The sequence below is a fragment of the Manis javanica genome, chromosome X, assembly GCF_040802235.1.
Source record: "Manis javanica isolate MJ-LG chromosome X, MJ_LKY, whole genome shotgun sequence".
Classification (NCBI taxonomy): Eukaryota; Metazoa; Chordata; class Mammalia; order Pholidota; family Manidae; genus Manis; species Manis javanica.
The window spans coordinates 39,205,829-39,220,568 of record NC_133174.1 but is presented as its reverse complement, the minus strand read 5'-3'; the positions used below and the strand labels follow the sequence as shown (position 1 = coordinate 39,220,568).

The 14,740-nt window shown below is 38.6% G+C and overlaps 1 protein-coding gene across 1 annotated transcript in view; it reads left to right on the top strand.

Moving 5' to 3' along the window:
* Positions 1–13,837, top strand: part of ZNF674 (zinc finger protein 674) — a 58,597-nt gene extending 44,760 nt beyond the window's left edge. Inside the window, 5 exon segments of the mRNA XM_073227503.1 lie at positions 12,491–12,594; positions 12,597–12,726; positions 12,729–13,129; positions 13,131–13,373; positions 13,376–13,837. Coding sequence (XP_073083604.1) covers positions 12,491–12,594; positions 12,597–12,726; positions 12,729–13,129; positions 13,131–13,373; positions 13,376–13,837 — 1,340 coding nt within the window.
* Positions 13,838–14,740: the final 903 nt, after the last annotated feature.

Sequence of the window (14,740 nt, the reverse complement as noted above, 5' to 3'; positions counted from 1 at the left end):
CTAGTATTGCAACGCCTGCTTTTTTCTCTCTGTTGTTTGCATGAAATATCTTTTTCCATCCCTTGACTTTTAGTCTGTGCATGTCTTTCGGTTTGAGGTGAGTCTCTTGTAAGCAGCATATAAATGGGTCTTGCTTTTTTATCCATTCTGTTACTCTGTGTCTTTTGATTGGTGCATTCAGTCCATTTACAGTTAGGATGATTATTGAAAGGTATGTACTTATTGCCATTGCAGGCTTTAAATTCGTGGTTACCAAAGGTTCAAGGTTAGCTTCTTTACTATCTTACTGTCTATCTTAACTTGATTATTGAGCTATTATGAACATGGTCTGATGATTCTTTATTTTCTCCCTTCTTATTCCTTCCCCTCCCTTCTTCATATGTTGGGTGTTTTGTTCTGTGCTCTTTTTAGGAGTGCTCCCATCTAGAGCAGTCCCTGTAAGATGCCTTGTAGAGGTGTTTTGTGGGATGCAAATTCCCTCAACTTTTGCTTGTCTGGGAATTGTTTAATCTCTCCTTCATATTTAAATGATAATCATGCTGGATACAGTATTCTTGGTTCAAGGCCCTTCTGTTTCATTGTATTAAGTATGTCATGTCATTCTCTTCTGGTCTGTAAGGTTTCTGTTGAGAAGTCTGATGATAGCCTGATGGGTTTTCCTTTGTAGGTGACCTTTTTTTTCTCTCTGGCTGCCTTTAACACTTTGTCCTTGTCTTTGATCTTTGACATTTTAATTATTATGTGTCTTGGTGTTGCCCTCCTTGGATCCCTTGTCATGGGAGTTCTGTGTACCTCTGTGGTCTGAGAGGCCATTTCTTCCCCTAGTTTGGGAATGTTTTCAGCAATTATTTCTTCAAAGACACTTTCTATCCCTTTTTCTCTCTCTTCTTCTTCTGGTACCCCTATAATGCAGATATTTTTCCTTTTCAATTGGTCACACAGTTCTCTTAATATTCTTTCATTCCTGGAGATCCTTTTATCTCTCTCTGCATCAGCTTCCCTGTATTCCTGTTCTCTGTTTTCTAGTCCATTAATGTTCTCTTGCATCTCGTCCATTCTGCTTTGAAGTCCTTCCAGAGATTGTTTTATTTCTGTATTCTCCCTCCTTAGTTCTTGCATATTTCTCTGCAAGTCCATCAGCATGGTTATGACTTTTGTTTTGAATTCTTTTTCAGGAAGATTGGTTAAATCTATCTCCCCATGTTCCTTCTCAGGGGAAGATGTAGAAGATGTTGAAGATGTCTGGGTTAGTCTTGTCTGGATCAAATTTTTTTGCCTTTTCATGTTGATAGGTGCAGTGGTATGCTATTGACTCGTATGTCAGCTGGGAGAGCCAAGACTCTTTCTACTTGCTCCTGACCTTTCTTTTATGGGAAACTGCGACCCCTAGTGGCTTGTGTTGGGCAATTGCATGCAGTGTAGTTCTCTGTATCTTGCCCCGCCCATACGGAGGAAGCTCCCTTGCTGTGGGCATGGCCAGCCTCAGGCTGCTGCTCTGCTATAGCGGGGTCCCGGAGGGGTAATGGATGGGGGGCTGTTTGGCTGTTTACCTCCATGAAGGGTCTCAGAGCTGTTGCCCAGGGGGTTAGTGCGCCCAGAGTTCCCTGGAATTTCCAGCTGCTGGACTTTGACCCGGGATGCTTCCGTCCAGCTGTGGGGTCCCTGTCCCTTTAAGACTTTCAAAAAGCACTCGCTTTTCTTTGTCCCAGGGGCCCTGGCTGTGGGACCCGCTCACAGGTCTTACTGTCCTGCTTCCCTAGTTTCCAGCACCCCATGCATGCACTGTGTGTCTGCGCTCTGGTGCAGATGGCTAGGGCTGGGTGTTTAACAGTCCTGGGCTCCCTCTCCCTCCCCGCTCCAACTCCCTCCTCCCACAGGGAGCTGGGGTGAAGGGCCTTAGGTCCCGCTGGGCTGCGGCTTGTATCTTACCCCTTTCACCAGGTGCTGGTTTCTCGCAGGTGTGGGTGTAGTCTGGCTGTTGTCCTGTGTCTTCTGGTCTCTCTTTTAGGGATAGTTGTATTTGTTGTATTTTCAAAAATATATGTGTTTTTGGGAGGAGATTCCCATTGTCCTACTCATGCCGCCTTCTTGGCTCCGCCCTGCTCTATACCCATTTTGTTGAGAGTTTTTATCATGAATGGATGTTGAATTTTGTTGAATGCTTTTTCAGCATCTATGGAAATGATCATGTCGTTTTTGTCCTTCTTTTTATTGATGTGGTGGATGATGTTTATAGATATTTGAATGTTGTACCATCCTTGCATCCCTGAGATGAGTCCCACTTGTTCATGTTATATGATCCTCTTGATGTGTTTTTGAATTCAGCTTGCTAATATTTTGTTGAGTATTTTTGCATCGATGTTCATCAAGGATATTGGTCTGTAAGTTTCTTTTTTTTCTGGAGTCTTTGCCTGGTTTTGGTGTTAGAATGATGCTGGCTTTATAGAATCAGTTTGGAAGTATTCCCTCCTCTTTTATTTTTTGGAAAACTTTAAGGAGAATGGGTATTATGTTTTCTCTATATGTCTGATAAAATTCATCAGTGATTTCATCTGGGACAGGGATTTTGTTCTTGGGTTGTTTTTTGATTATGGATTAAATTTCATTGCTGGTAATTGGTCTGTTTAGATTTTCTGTTTCTTCCTTGGTCAGTATTGGAAGGTTATATTTTTCTAGGAATTTGTCCATTTCTTGTAGTTTTTCCAGCTTGTTAGCATATGGATTTTCATATTATTCTCTAATAATTTTTTGTATTTCTGTGGGGTCCCTTGTGATTTTTCCTTTCTCATTTCTGATTCTGTTGATGTGTTTTGATTCTCTTTTTCTCTTAATAAGTCTGGTTAGGGTCTTATCTATTGTGTTTATTTTCTCAATGGACCAGCTCTTGGTTTCATTGATTTTTTCTATTATTTTATTCTTCTCAATTTTATTTATTTTTTCTCTGATATTTATTATGTCCCTCCTTCTGCTGATTTTGGTCCTCATTTGTTCTTCTTTTTACAGTTTCAATAATTGTAACTTTAGACTGTTCATTTGGGATTGTTCTTCCTTCTTTAAATAGGCCCGGATTGCTATATACTTTCCTCTTATAACTGCCTTCGCTGTGTCCCACAGAAGTTGGGTCTTTGTGGTGGTGTTGTCATTTTCTCCATATATTGTTTGATCTCTGTTTTAATTTCATCATTGATCCATTGATTATTTAGGAGCATGTTGTTAAGCCTCCATGTGTTTGTGAACCTTTTTGTTTTCTTTGTACAATTGATTTCTAGTTTTATGCCTTTGTGGTTTGAGAAGTTTGTTGGTAGGACATCCATCTTTTTGAATTTACTGGGGCTCTTTTTGTGGCCTAGTATGTGTTCTATTCTGAAAAATGTTCCATGTGCACTTGAGAAGAATGTGTATCCTGCTGCTTTTGGGTGTAGAGTTCTGTAGATGTCTGTTAAGTCCATCTGTTCTAGTGTGTTGTTCAGTGCCTCTGTGTTTTACTTATTTTCTGTCTGGTGGATCTGTTCTTTGGAGTGAGTGGTGTGTTGAAGTCTCATAGAACGTTTGCATTGCATTCTATTTCCTCCTTTAATTCTGTTAGTATTTGTTTCTCATATGTTGCTGCTCCTGTATTTATATTTATAATGGTTATATCCTCTTGTTGGACTGAGCCCTTTATCATTATGTAATATCCTTCTTTATCTCTTGTTACTTTCTTTGTTTTGAAGTCTATTTTGTCTGATACAAGTACTGCAACACCTGCTTTTTTCTCCCTTTTGTTTGCATGAAATGTCTTTTCCCATTCCTTGACTTTTAGTCTGTGTATGTCTTTGCGTTTGAGGTGAGTTTCTTGTAAGCAGCATATAGATGGCTCTTGCTTTTTCATCCATTCTGTTACTCTGTGTCTTTTGATTGGTGCATTCAGTCCATTTACATTTAGAGTGATTATTGAAAGATATATACTTATTGCTATTGCAGGCTTTAGATTCCTAGTTACCAAAGGTTCAAGGGTAGCTTCTTTACTATCTAACCGTCTAACTTAACTTGCTTATTAAGCTGTTATAAACAAGTCTGATGATTCTTTATTTCTCTCCCGTCTTATTCCTCCTCCTCCATTTGTTATATGTTAGGTATTTTATTCTGTACTCTTTTGTTTTTCCTTTGACTGCTTTTGTGAGTAGTTGATTTTATGTTTTGCCTTTAGTTAGTATTTAGTTGGTCTGCTTTCTTTGATGTGATTTTGTTTTCTCTCTTGATATCTATTTAGCTTTAGGTTTCCCTCCTTCTAGAGCAGTCCCTTTAAAATATCCTGTAGAGGTGGTTTGTTGGAGGCAAATTCCCTCAACTTTTGCTTCTCTCGGAATTGTTTAATTCCTCCTTCATATTTAAATGATAATCATGCTGGATACAGTATTCTTGGTTCAAGGCCCTTCTGTTTCATTGCATTAAATATATCATGCCATTCTCTTCTAGCCTGTTAGGTTTCTGTTGAGAAGTCTGATGATAGCCTGATGGGTTTTCCTTTGTAGGTGATCTTTTTTCTCTCTCTGGCTGCCTTTAATACTTTTTCCATGTCTTTGATCTTTGGCATTTTAATTATTATGTGTCTTGGTGCTGTCCTTCTTGGGTACCTTGTGTTGGGAGTTCTGTGGGCTTCCATGGTCTCAGAAACTATCTCCTTCCCCATATTGGGGAGGTTTTCAGCAATTACCTCCTCAAAGACACTTTCTATCCCTTTCTCTCTCTTCTTCTTCTGGTACTCCTATAATGCAAATATTGTTCCATTTGGATTGGTCACATAGTTCTCTTAATATTCTTTCATACCTGGAGATCCTTTTATCTCTCTCTACCTCAGCTTCTCTATGTTCCTGTTCTCTGATTTCTATTCAATTAATGGCCTCTTGCATGTCATTCAATCTGCTGTTAAGTCCTCCTAGAGGTTGTTTTATTTCTGTATTCTCCCTCCCAACTTGATACTTTAACTCTTGCATTTTTCTCTCCAGGTCCATCAGCATGGTTATGACCTTTATTTTGAATTCTTTTACAGGAAGATTTGTTAAATCTATCTCCACAGACCCTCACTCTGGGGTTGTCTGGGTAATTCTGTACTGGACCAAATTCTTCTGCCTTTTCATGGTGATAGAGGTAGCTGTAGGCAAGTAGCACTTATGTCAGTTGGGAGAACAAAGTCCTTTCCTGCTTGCTGGTCACCTTGCCCTTCTCCACTGACTGTGTTAGTTAACTGCACACCTGGAGTAGACTGCAGATTAATCCCCTAAGCTGCCGTGGGCGGGGTTGTCGTCAGGCTTGCCCAGAGCACTGCAGGGAGTGGCAATCATGCTGGGTGTGCTCTCCTGCGAGAACATTGCCCCTTCATACTTTATCCCAGTTTCCTCTGCTTGTGCTGGGCAGCTGTGTGCCGGTGGTGGCCTCTGTTTCTAGCCCTGGCAGCTGCATGATGGGAGGACATTCTGGGTGACTGCTGTGGGTGCAGCCACTCTCTGGCTGTTCGGCTGCTGTGTCTGGGTCACACTGGCCAGGGGAATGCCTGGCAGGCTGCTTATCACTGTGAGGGGCTTCAGGGGTGTGTTGCCACCCAGGGGGCTGGGGCGCTTGAAGTTCCTCAGAATTCCCAGCTTGCTGATTTGAGTGTGCTGGGATGCTTCCATCCAGCTGTGATGCCTAGTCCCCTTTAAGACTTTCAAAAAGCACTTGCTTTTCTTTTGTCCCAGGGGAGCCGGCTGCGGGGACCCATGCGCAGATTTTACTTTTCCATTTCTCTAATATCTAGCACACCATGCAATGTGTGTTTGCACTCCCAGTGTGGATTACTAGAGATGGTCATTTAGCAGTCCTGTGCTTCCACTCCCTCCCTGCTCTGACTCTTTTCCTCCCACTTGGAGCTGGGGTGGGGGGGAGCGCTTGGGTCCCACTGGGCCATGGCTTGTATCTTACCCCCTTCGTGAGTTGCTGAGTTCTCGCAAATGTAGATGTAGCCTGGCTGTTGTACTGTATCCACTGGTGTCAAGTTTAGGAATATTTGTATTTGTTGTATTTTCCAAAATATATATGGTTTTGGGAGGAGATTTCCACCTCCCTACTCACACCGCCATCTTAGTTCCTCTACAGAGTGAATTTTATAATATTTAAAATAATTACTGATTTATTCACACTTTCTGTATTTTCTGTCAAGTTTGGTCATTTTTCTAGACAGTTATGTTTATGCTGAGATTTCAAATTTACTAACTTAGGGCAATATCTCTTTGAAAGAAATGAAACCTTTTTTTTACTAAATCAAAGTAAATTATGCCTGAAGTTTAATGAATAAAATAAATGTGGTAAAAGTATAAAGAAAGTCATGGGCTCCAGAGAAGATACATGAATGGCCAAGAGACATATGAAAAGATTCTCCACATAACTAGTCATCAGGGAAATACAAGTCAAAACCACAGTGAGATATCACCTCACACCAGTCAGAATGGCCACTATCCAAAAGATGAGAAATAACATGTGTTGGCGAGAATGTGGAGAAAAGGGAACCCTCTTACGCTGCTGGTGGGAATATAAATTGGAGCAGCCACTATAGAAAACACTATGGAGGTTCCTCAAAAAATTAAAAAGAGAAATACACAATCCAGTATTTCCACTTCAGGGTATTTACCTGAAGAAAATGAAAACACTAATCTATGTAGTTATATGCACTTTTGTGTTTATTGCAGTATTATTTACAATAGCCAAGATGTGAAAGCAACCTGAGTCCCCATCAACAGATGAATGAATAAAGAAGATATACATACACACAATGGAATATTACTCAGGCATAAAAAAGAATGAAATATTACCATTTGTAGCAACATGGATGGACCTAGAAGGCATTATACTAAGTGAAATAAGGCTGACAAATACCATATGATTTCACTTATATTTGGAATCTGAAAAACAAAATGAAACAGAAAGACTCATAAATATGGAAAGCAAACTGGCGATTGTCATAGGGGTGGGTGGTGCAGGGGGATGGGCAAAATAATTCTTGAAGGGGATTATGAGGTACTAATTTCCAATTATAAAATAAGTAAGTCACTGGGGATAAAAGTCAGCATGAGGAATATAGTTAATACTGTAATAACTTTGGTGACAGATGGTCACAATACTTATCATGGTGAGCATTTGGTAATACAAATAATGGTTGAATCACTATGTTGTACCCCTGAAACTAATACATCTATGTGAATGACAATTTTAGAAAAAGTCAAGGGCATGATAAATATAACATTCAGGATAGTGATTATTTGAGAAGAAAGAGAATGAAATGGGCTCATGAGCAAGGTAACAGTAATTTGTTTGTTGATGGTGGATATGAGATATGTTTTGGTATCACTATTCTTTATAATTTACATATATCTTACCAAAATTATTTAGAATTTTCTGCTATGGAAGATTAAGATTGAGCTCACTTCATTGCTCCTGCCACTCACATGCTTACACACACACACAGACTTCTTGTCAATCCATGTTCCCAGTAAGATTATACTGTAAATTTGGTTTCCTTCAGGACTATCATTTTCATTTACAACATTATGACTGTATAAGCACTGCACAGCCAAACTGCATAGTAATCTATGATTAATTTACCTTTCCTGCATACTTTGTTTCCTTTGGTTAATAATTGTTTTATTTCTTTAAATTGCTCCTTTCTCTATGTACTTAACATCAGTTAAACTTAAACACTCCATCATGACCCTCTTTCTAGAGTGACTCTGAATGCTTCCAGAGCTATCAAGTGTCTTATCCATATCATACCCTTGAGTTTGGAGCCATCTGATCCGCTCCCTTCTCAGTGGACTGTTCTCATTCATGCTTGCACAGCTGCCATCATAATGCTACTATTTACCATCATTCTGGGGATTCCCTCCATGTTCTGCACTTTTGAATTTTCAGTTTGCTTTGTGCCATGCCTTCTTCCACATTTCATTGGAGCACATTCTTCTAGTACTTAACAAAGAGTGGAGGTCCTTGGGAGGTAAATTTTTTGAGATTTTTGAATATCTTAAAGTGTTTGTTATATCCTCATCCTCGATGGAGAGTTGAGCTTGGAGTAGAGTTCTAGGATGTACATTTCTTTCCCTCAGACTTTTGAAGGCATTGCTCCATTGTCTTTTGATTTCAGCGTTCCTTTTGAGAACTCTGAATCTATTCTGATTATTAATATTTGATACCAACTTTTTTCTGTCTGTTAGCTTGTAAGATTTTTCCTCTTTATCTCATACTGTCTAATATTTCTCTGGGTGCCTTGATAAGGGATCATTTTCTCCAGTATTTCTGGGCACTTGGTAGGAGATAAACCCCTGCAGGGACAGTTGTTCCTTCTCATGCAGAGCCAAGATGCGGCAGGGCTGGACAGCTGCATTTCAAGTCCAAGTGGCAAGCAAGGCTTTTAAGAAATCCCCTTTCACTTTGTGGGGGATTCCAAATTGTTGTGCTAAAAACAGGCACCTCAGGCCAAAAAATCATTGGCCACTAATGGTCAAGCATCTAAACTCTCAGAAGAATAACAGGAGTTCAGCGCCCCAAGCAGGCAAAGTAGTTTTATCAACATAGGGATTATGCCAAAAGCCAAGTTCCTGGACTTCAGCCAGGAGCCAGACCTCCTGTGTTAACACTTGACTGCATGTTACCTTTACTGGGCTTTTATTTCTTTGCAAAGATTTGAGTTACAATATACAGTTTACCCTCGAACAACACGGAGATTAGGGGCACTGCCCCCTGCCGTGCAGTCAAAAATCCACATACAACTTTTGACTCCCCCAAAACAACTACTAATAGCCTACTGTTGACTGCAAGCCTTACTGATAACATAAATGGTCAATTAACACATATTTTGTATATGTATTATATGCTATATTCTTACAATAAAGTAAGTTAGAATAAAGTATTTTTCCAAATTATCACAAATTTCCAAAAAGTTCCCAATATATTTATTGAGAAAAACCTGTGTATAAGTGGATCCGTACAGTTTTCAAACCTGAGTTGTTCATGGGTCAAGTGTAGTTTCCTTTCTTTCTTGCAGCTGAGCTCCAAGTTAGGTCAAATAGTGACAGCAGTCTGGGGATGGGGCTTGGTGGAGTACCAAAACAGGTCAGCTCCTGGGGTTGCCATGGGACTGCCAGTTTTCGTGGCTTACAAACCCAAAGTTGGGGGACCATGGAGTTGGGGGAAGGGAAGACGTGAGTAGTACCAAGTGAAACACCACAGATGTGGCTATTCCTACTGAGGTTCACTGGTTCTTCTGAATAAGTGCTTTTTAATTTATTGTGTGCCTTTGGTTAGTTTCCAAAGTCCTGAAATGATGGATTTTGATAATTTTGCTTTTTATGGGAGAGAGGAGTTGCTGAGGTCCTCTCTCTGCTGTTCCAGAAGTCCTGCCTTAAGGCATTTCACTTAATACTGCAGGTAAGTACAGAAAATCATAATCATAACAATACCCTTGTATTTACCTCTTAGAATTAGCAAATGTTAACATTTTGGTATTTGGTGTTGGTAGATTTTTTTAAATAAAAGAAATAGAGGTTTAGAAATCAAGATGAGCTCCCCTTTTCCTTTCCTGAGTCCTGCTCCCCTCATTCCCTCCTCAGGAAAACAATATCATGACTTTGGCGAGTATCCTTCTAATCCGCGTTTTATACTTTTACTATATATATTTGCATGTATAAGCAATATAGCATTTCTTTTGTAAATTTACCAGATGAGTGCACTTGAACTGTAGGAGTCTCTACAACTCTGTATTCAGCATTGTGCTTTGAGCTTTGTCTATGCTGATACACTACATTTAGGTCATTCATTTTAACTCTTGTGTAGCATTCCAGCATCTGAGGATCACAGGCCATTAAAGCATACCTCTATTGATGGGCATTTGGTTGTTTCTAATATTTTGTTGCCATTCTTCAACACATATCCTGATTCCTATTTGCAAAACCTTTCTGTTGTATAAGTACAAGTGGGTTATGTACACCTTTCAACATTATTAGGTGTATTGCCTTTTCTCTCTCATAAGTAGAATCAGTTTACCTTTTATGTTTAAGAGTTTTGCTGAGTTTTGCTTCTATGTAAATGAAATTGCTTTATAATATTCTTGTATTCTGTCCTCATTTGTATTTAGAATAGGCTCATTCTTTCATATAACTTATGCATTGTTTTGCCACTTTTCTTTTGGTTAAGTACCAGGTATATCTCTTTTCATAATTTTATATTCAACATTTCTCCCCCAGTTTTCTCTAATTGTCTTTTGAAAACATATAGCTGATTTTCAAAAATACAGTTTAATATGGCTGGCCTTTAATTAATGGGGTTATTATATATGAATCACAATATAACTATTTCATGTTAGTATTTCTTCTTTTATTGTATTTTCTATATATCCTGCTTTTTCTTTACCCCCACCCCGACTTTTTTCCCTTTGGTTGTTTTCCTCCTGAAAAAATAAAGTATCAAACTTCTTCCTAGTCAGGTTTGTGGGTGGCAAATTCTCTCTTTTCTTGCTCCAAAACATCTTTATTTTGTCATCTTTCATTGTAACAATCTGTGCATAGAGTTCTAAGATGACAGCCTCTCTCAGGACTTTTAAAATATTGTTTAATCTTTTGGCTGCTTTTCTTTGCTGATGAAGTCTAATATTGATCTAGTTGTTTCTTTATAGGTGATTTTTAAATTTGTGGTAGCTTTCAATACTTCTTAATTTTCAAGTCTTGTGGTTGCACTGAAGTGTGTCTAGATACAGATTTGCTTTTACTTATCACACTTGGGACTCTGGATGATCTATGGTAGCATGTATGCCTTTCTTCCATTCTAGAAAACTACCGTCATTGTCTTTCCAAATAGTGCCTAGGTCAGGGGACTCCAAACCACTACCACATTCAGAAATTCTCCAGGATTCGTGGGACTCGGCATATAGTTGTATTTATAGCTATAATTTCTCACAACAATGTAGTAAGAATATATAACAATTATAAGAGGAAAAGACCCTAGCAGAGTTGGGAGGAATCCACGTACAGGGTTCCTTATGCTCTTTCCCTCCTACCTAGGTCACATGGGACACAGTTCTCCCAGCAGTGAGAGTGCAGCAAGATGTGTGTGATGTTTACGCCTAGGAAAGCCCATTAGAGACTCAGCGTCCTCAGTTTTTATTGGTTGGTCACATATACAAGCTCTGTCTAGCACATATCAAAATTCTAGACTCCAGGAAGGAAAGGAAATATTCAGCACAAATCGTATTGTGTATATAAGCAGTCTTATCAGTTAGGAAATGGTGGAGACATTCCTGAACTCCAGATTCCTAGATGCCAGTCAAGGGCCAAGATTGCAAGCTGGCTTTTCAAAGTCTATCAGTCTCAGGGCTGCTCTGTTAACCCCTTTCTTGGTATGTTGCCCCCTTTCCCTTTTTCTTTGTTTTTTTCCATTTGGATTTTCTATTAAACCTATGTTGGAATTTATCATTGTGCCGTTTCTCTTGCAATATTTTCATTTTGTTAGCCTTTATTATACACTTTGGGTGATTTCCCAAGATCTGTCATCTGATTCATCAATCTGTATTTATGGCTAGTCTACTGTTAAACCTCTCTGTTTGGAGGTTTTCTTAATAATGCTTATATAAGCTTTCATATTTATATTTGCTTCTTTTTTTCAAATTTTCCTGTTCTTTCCCCCATAGTCTAGTTCTTACCTATTTCTTTGAATGTCTGAAATATATTTATTTAAAATGCCAGATTGTTCTATTAACTATAGTTCTAGGAACAGGAGTGTCCATAACTGTATCTGCTGATTTCCTCATGATGGTTCATGTCTTTGAGAAGTTTTAATTTATGGTGAACTCTTCAGTGAAAATTGGTTTTCCATAAAAGTTATGTGAGCCCTAAGCTATAAAAACATAGGAATATGTCTTTTGGAAAGTTTGCCACTGCTAGGAAACTAATAAAAGCCCTAATTTTTATGTTAATTTTTCAGCTTGTGAGCTTTGTACTATACTAATAATCATTTGGATTGATTAGAGAATTAGGCTTTTGATTTCCTTATATATAGTATCTTTCTTTCCAATTTCCTTGACCAGTGGGAGTCTTTCTAGCTCCTTTTTAACAAGCATGGACGTCCCTTGTGAATTCCAACTTTAAGTGGAAATTAAATTCCAGTTTCCTGAACATTTGTTCCCTGTGGTCTGGATTCTGCAAATCGTCAAGCTCAGTTTCTGTTCACACATCACTTCAAATTCCCACTTCATGTTTGCCACCTAATATCTTTTCTTGATTTTGAGTTTGAATATGTGTTAAATTATTTTTGTTAAATATGGGCCAACATTTCTTTGTATTTACAGCCAGAGGAGGTGGTGGTAGTAGGGCATGGAAAGAGCCCATCCACATCAGCTCAAGTCCTATTGACAGGAGCTCCCATCAGAGCATTTGTGAGTTAACTGTAGACATATCTACAAATCTGATGATTCACTATGTCTTTTTCCTAGAATTCTGGCATGTTGATGATCAGATAGATAACCACAAGGAAAGCCAAGGTGAACTTCTGTGGAAAACTGAATTCATAAAAAATTCAGTTTTCTTCTGTGAAGAAAACTGAAGGATGAAGGTGACCAGGAATTCAGAGCATGCAGAAAAGTCGTTTATCCAAGAATAGACCTTGTTTCTATATGACAAAGACTCTTTAAATATTATTCATGGAGAAAGTGTTCAAAACATAATTTAAATTTAGTCAAAATAGAAGCTGTGTAAGAAAGAAAGATGATGAATGTAGGACATATTGGAAATTATGCTTCTGTTCTAATCTTGGTAAAGCTCAACCTGGAGAGAAATTACTTGAGCCTAATCAACATAAAAAAGCCCTCCACCATAAGCAAACCCTTAATGAGAGTCAGAGAATTCAGACTGGGGAGAAACTCTATGAATGTTGTGAGTATGGAAAAGTATTCATCCAGAGAGCAAACCTTGTTGTATATCAAAGAACTCATACAGAAGAGAAACCTTATGAATGCTGTGAATGTGCCAAAAGCTTCAGCCAGAAGTCAACCTTTATTGCACACCTGAGAACCCATACAGGGGAGAAGCCCTAGGAGTGCAGCAAATGTGGGAAAACCTTTATCCAGAAGTCAATCAACTCTCATTAAACATCAGCGAACTCATACAGCAGAGAAACCATTTGTACCTGGTGAATGTGCAAAAGCCTTTAAGAGTTCATACCACCTTATTAGATGTGAAGAAAGACACATTAGACAAGCATTTTATGAAGGCATCAAATGTGGTAAGTCCATCCTTACACATCAAAGGACTTATACAGGTGAGAAACTTGAGTGCAATAAACATGGGAAAGCTTTTGATGAGAAGCACACTCCCATTCCATTAAACATCAGAGAACTCATACAAAAGAAAAACCTTATGAGTGCAATAAATGTGGTGAAAGCTTCAGGGGAAAGTCACACCTCTTTGTTCATCAGAGAGGTCACACAGGAGAGAAACCTTATGAAGGCAGCATATGCGGTAAGACTTTCAGTGAAAAATAACATCTCTCTGTCCATCATAGATCTCATACAGGAGAGAAACCTTATGGATGCAGAAGATGTGGGAAAGCCTTTGGTGAGAAGTCAACCCTTATTGTCCATCAGAGAACTCACACAGAAGAGAAACCCTATAAATGCCATGAATGTGGGAAACCCTTCAGTGAGAAGTCACCGCTGATTAAACATCAGAGGATTCTTATGGGAGAGAGACCCTATGAATGCAATGACTGCAGAAAAGCCTTCAGTAGAAAGTCAACACTCAAACCAACAAATAGAGCTGCATTTGATTTTTGCCAGAACTGACAAGTGGTGACTGCCAAGAGAGAGGACCCCATGGATTTTTAAAAGCAAGGAGGGCCCAGAGTATATGCCCAACATGTATTTGTAAATCTGGTTAATAGAAGTTGAATTTTCTGAATAAAACTATCAGCAAATGAGCTGACATATAACATGTCATTTCTTCCTTTCTGAAGAAATGATTACAACAACAATTCAAGATTTATTTCCCGAATTGAAATAAATTAGGATTTACTTCACTGAAGAAAATGAGGATTCCCATAACGCTGGACTGCTGCTTGGTTTTGTTTCTCCTTGGTCTGTTGTGTGTCAGGTAGTATTTTTTCATCAGTAAAATGTTAGTCTGAACATATTTTATGATCTAAATGGGGAAAACCAAGGTTTTAAGAGGCTGCTTAGTGACAAGTGCAAGCCTAACTTGGATCAAGGTTTTCTGAGTTTCAGCCCAGATTTTTTCCCATTGTAACACAATTTCAATAGGAAGTATATTTTGCAGAGCAGGAGGAAGCCCAATAATGGACAATTTTCCCAAATACAATGAAGTTATAGACTTCAAACATACACTATTTCTTGGCAGCAACTACAGAGCCCATAGACAATGCACATCATTTTGATAATCAGCTATTCTGAATGCTTTTTTTTTTCTTTTTCAGTGACTCCCTATAGAATGAAAGGTGAATTCTTTTGGAAGTATTTAAAGCCACATTTGTGTTTACGTTTGAAAACATTCCTTTGAAGACAAGGAGGATATGTTAAAGTCAAATTAATAGATTCAATTGGGATACCTCATCAATCATAAAAATAATTAAAGGTATACTTAGAAGTAACTGACATTATTTTTGGTAGGCTGGAATTTACTGGGTTCATCTGACTGACCACTTCTGTGCTGGATGGGGCATTTTGATGGCA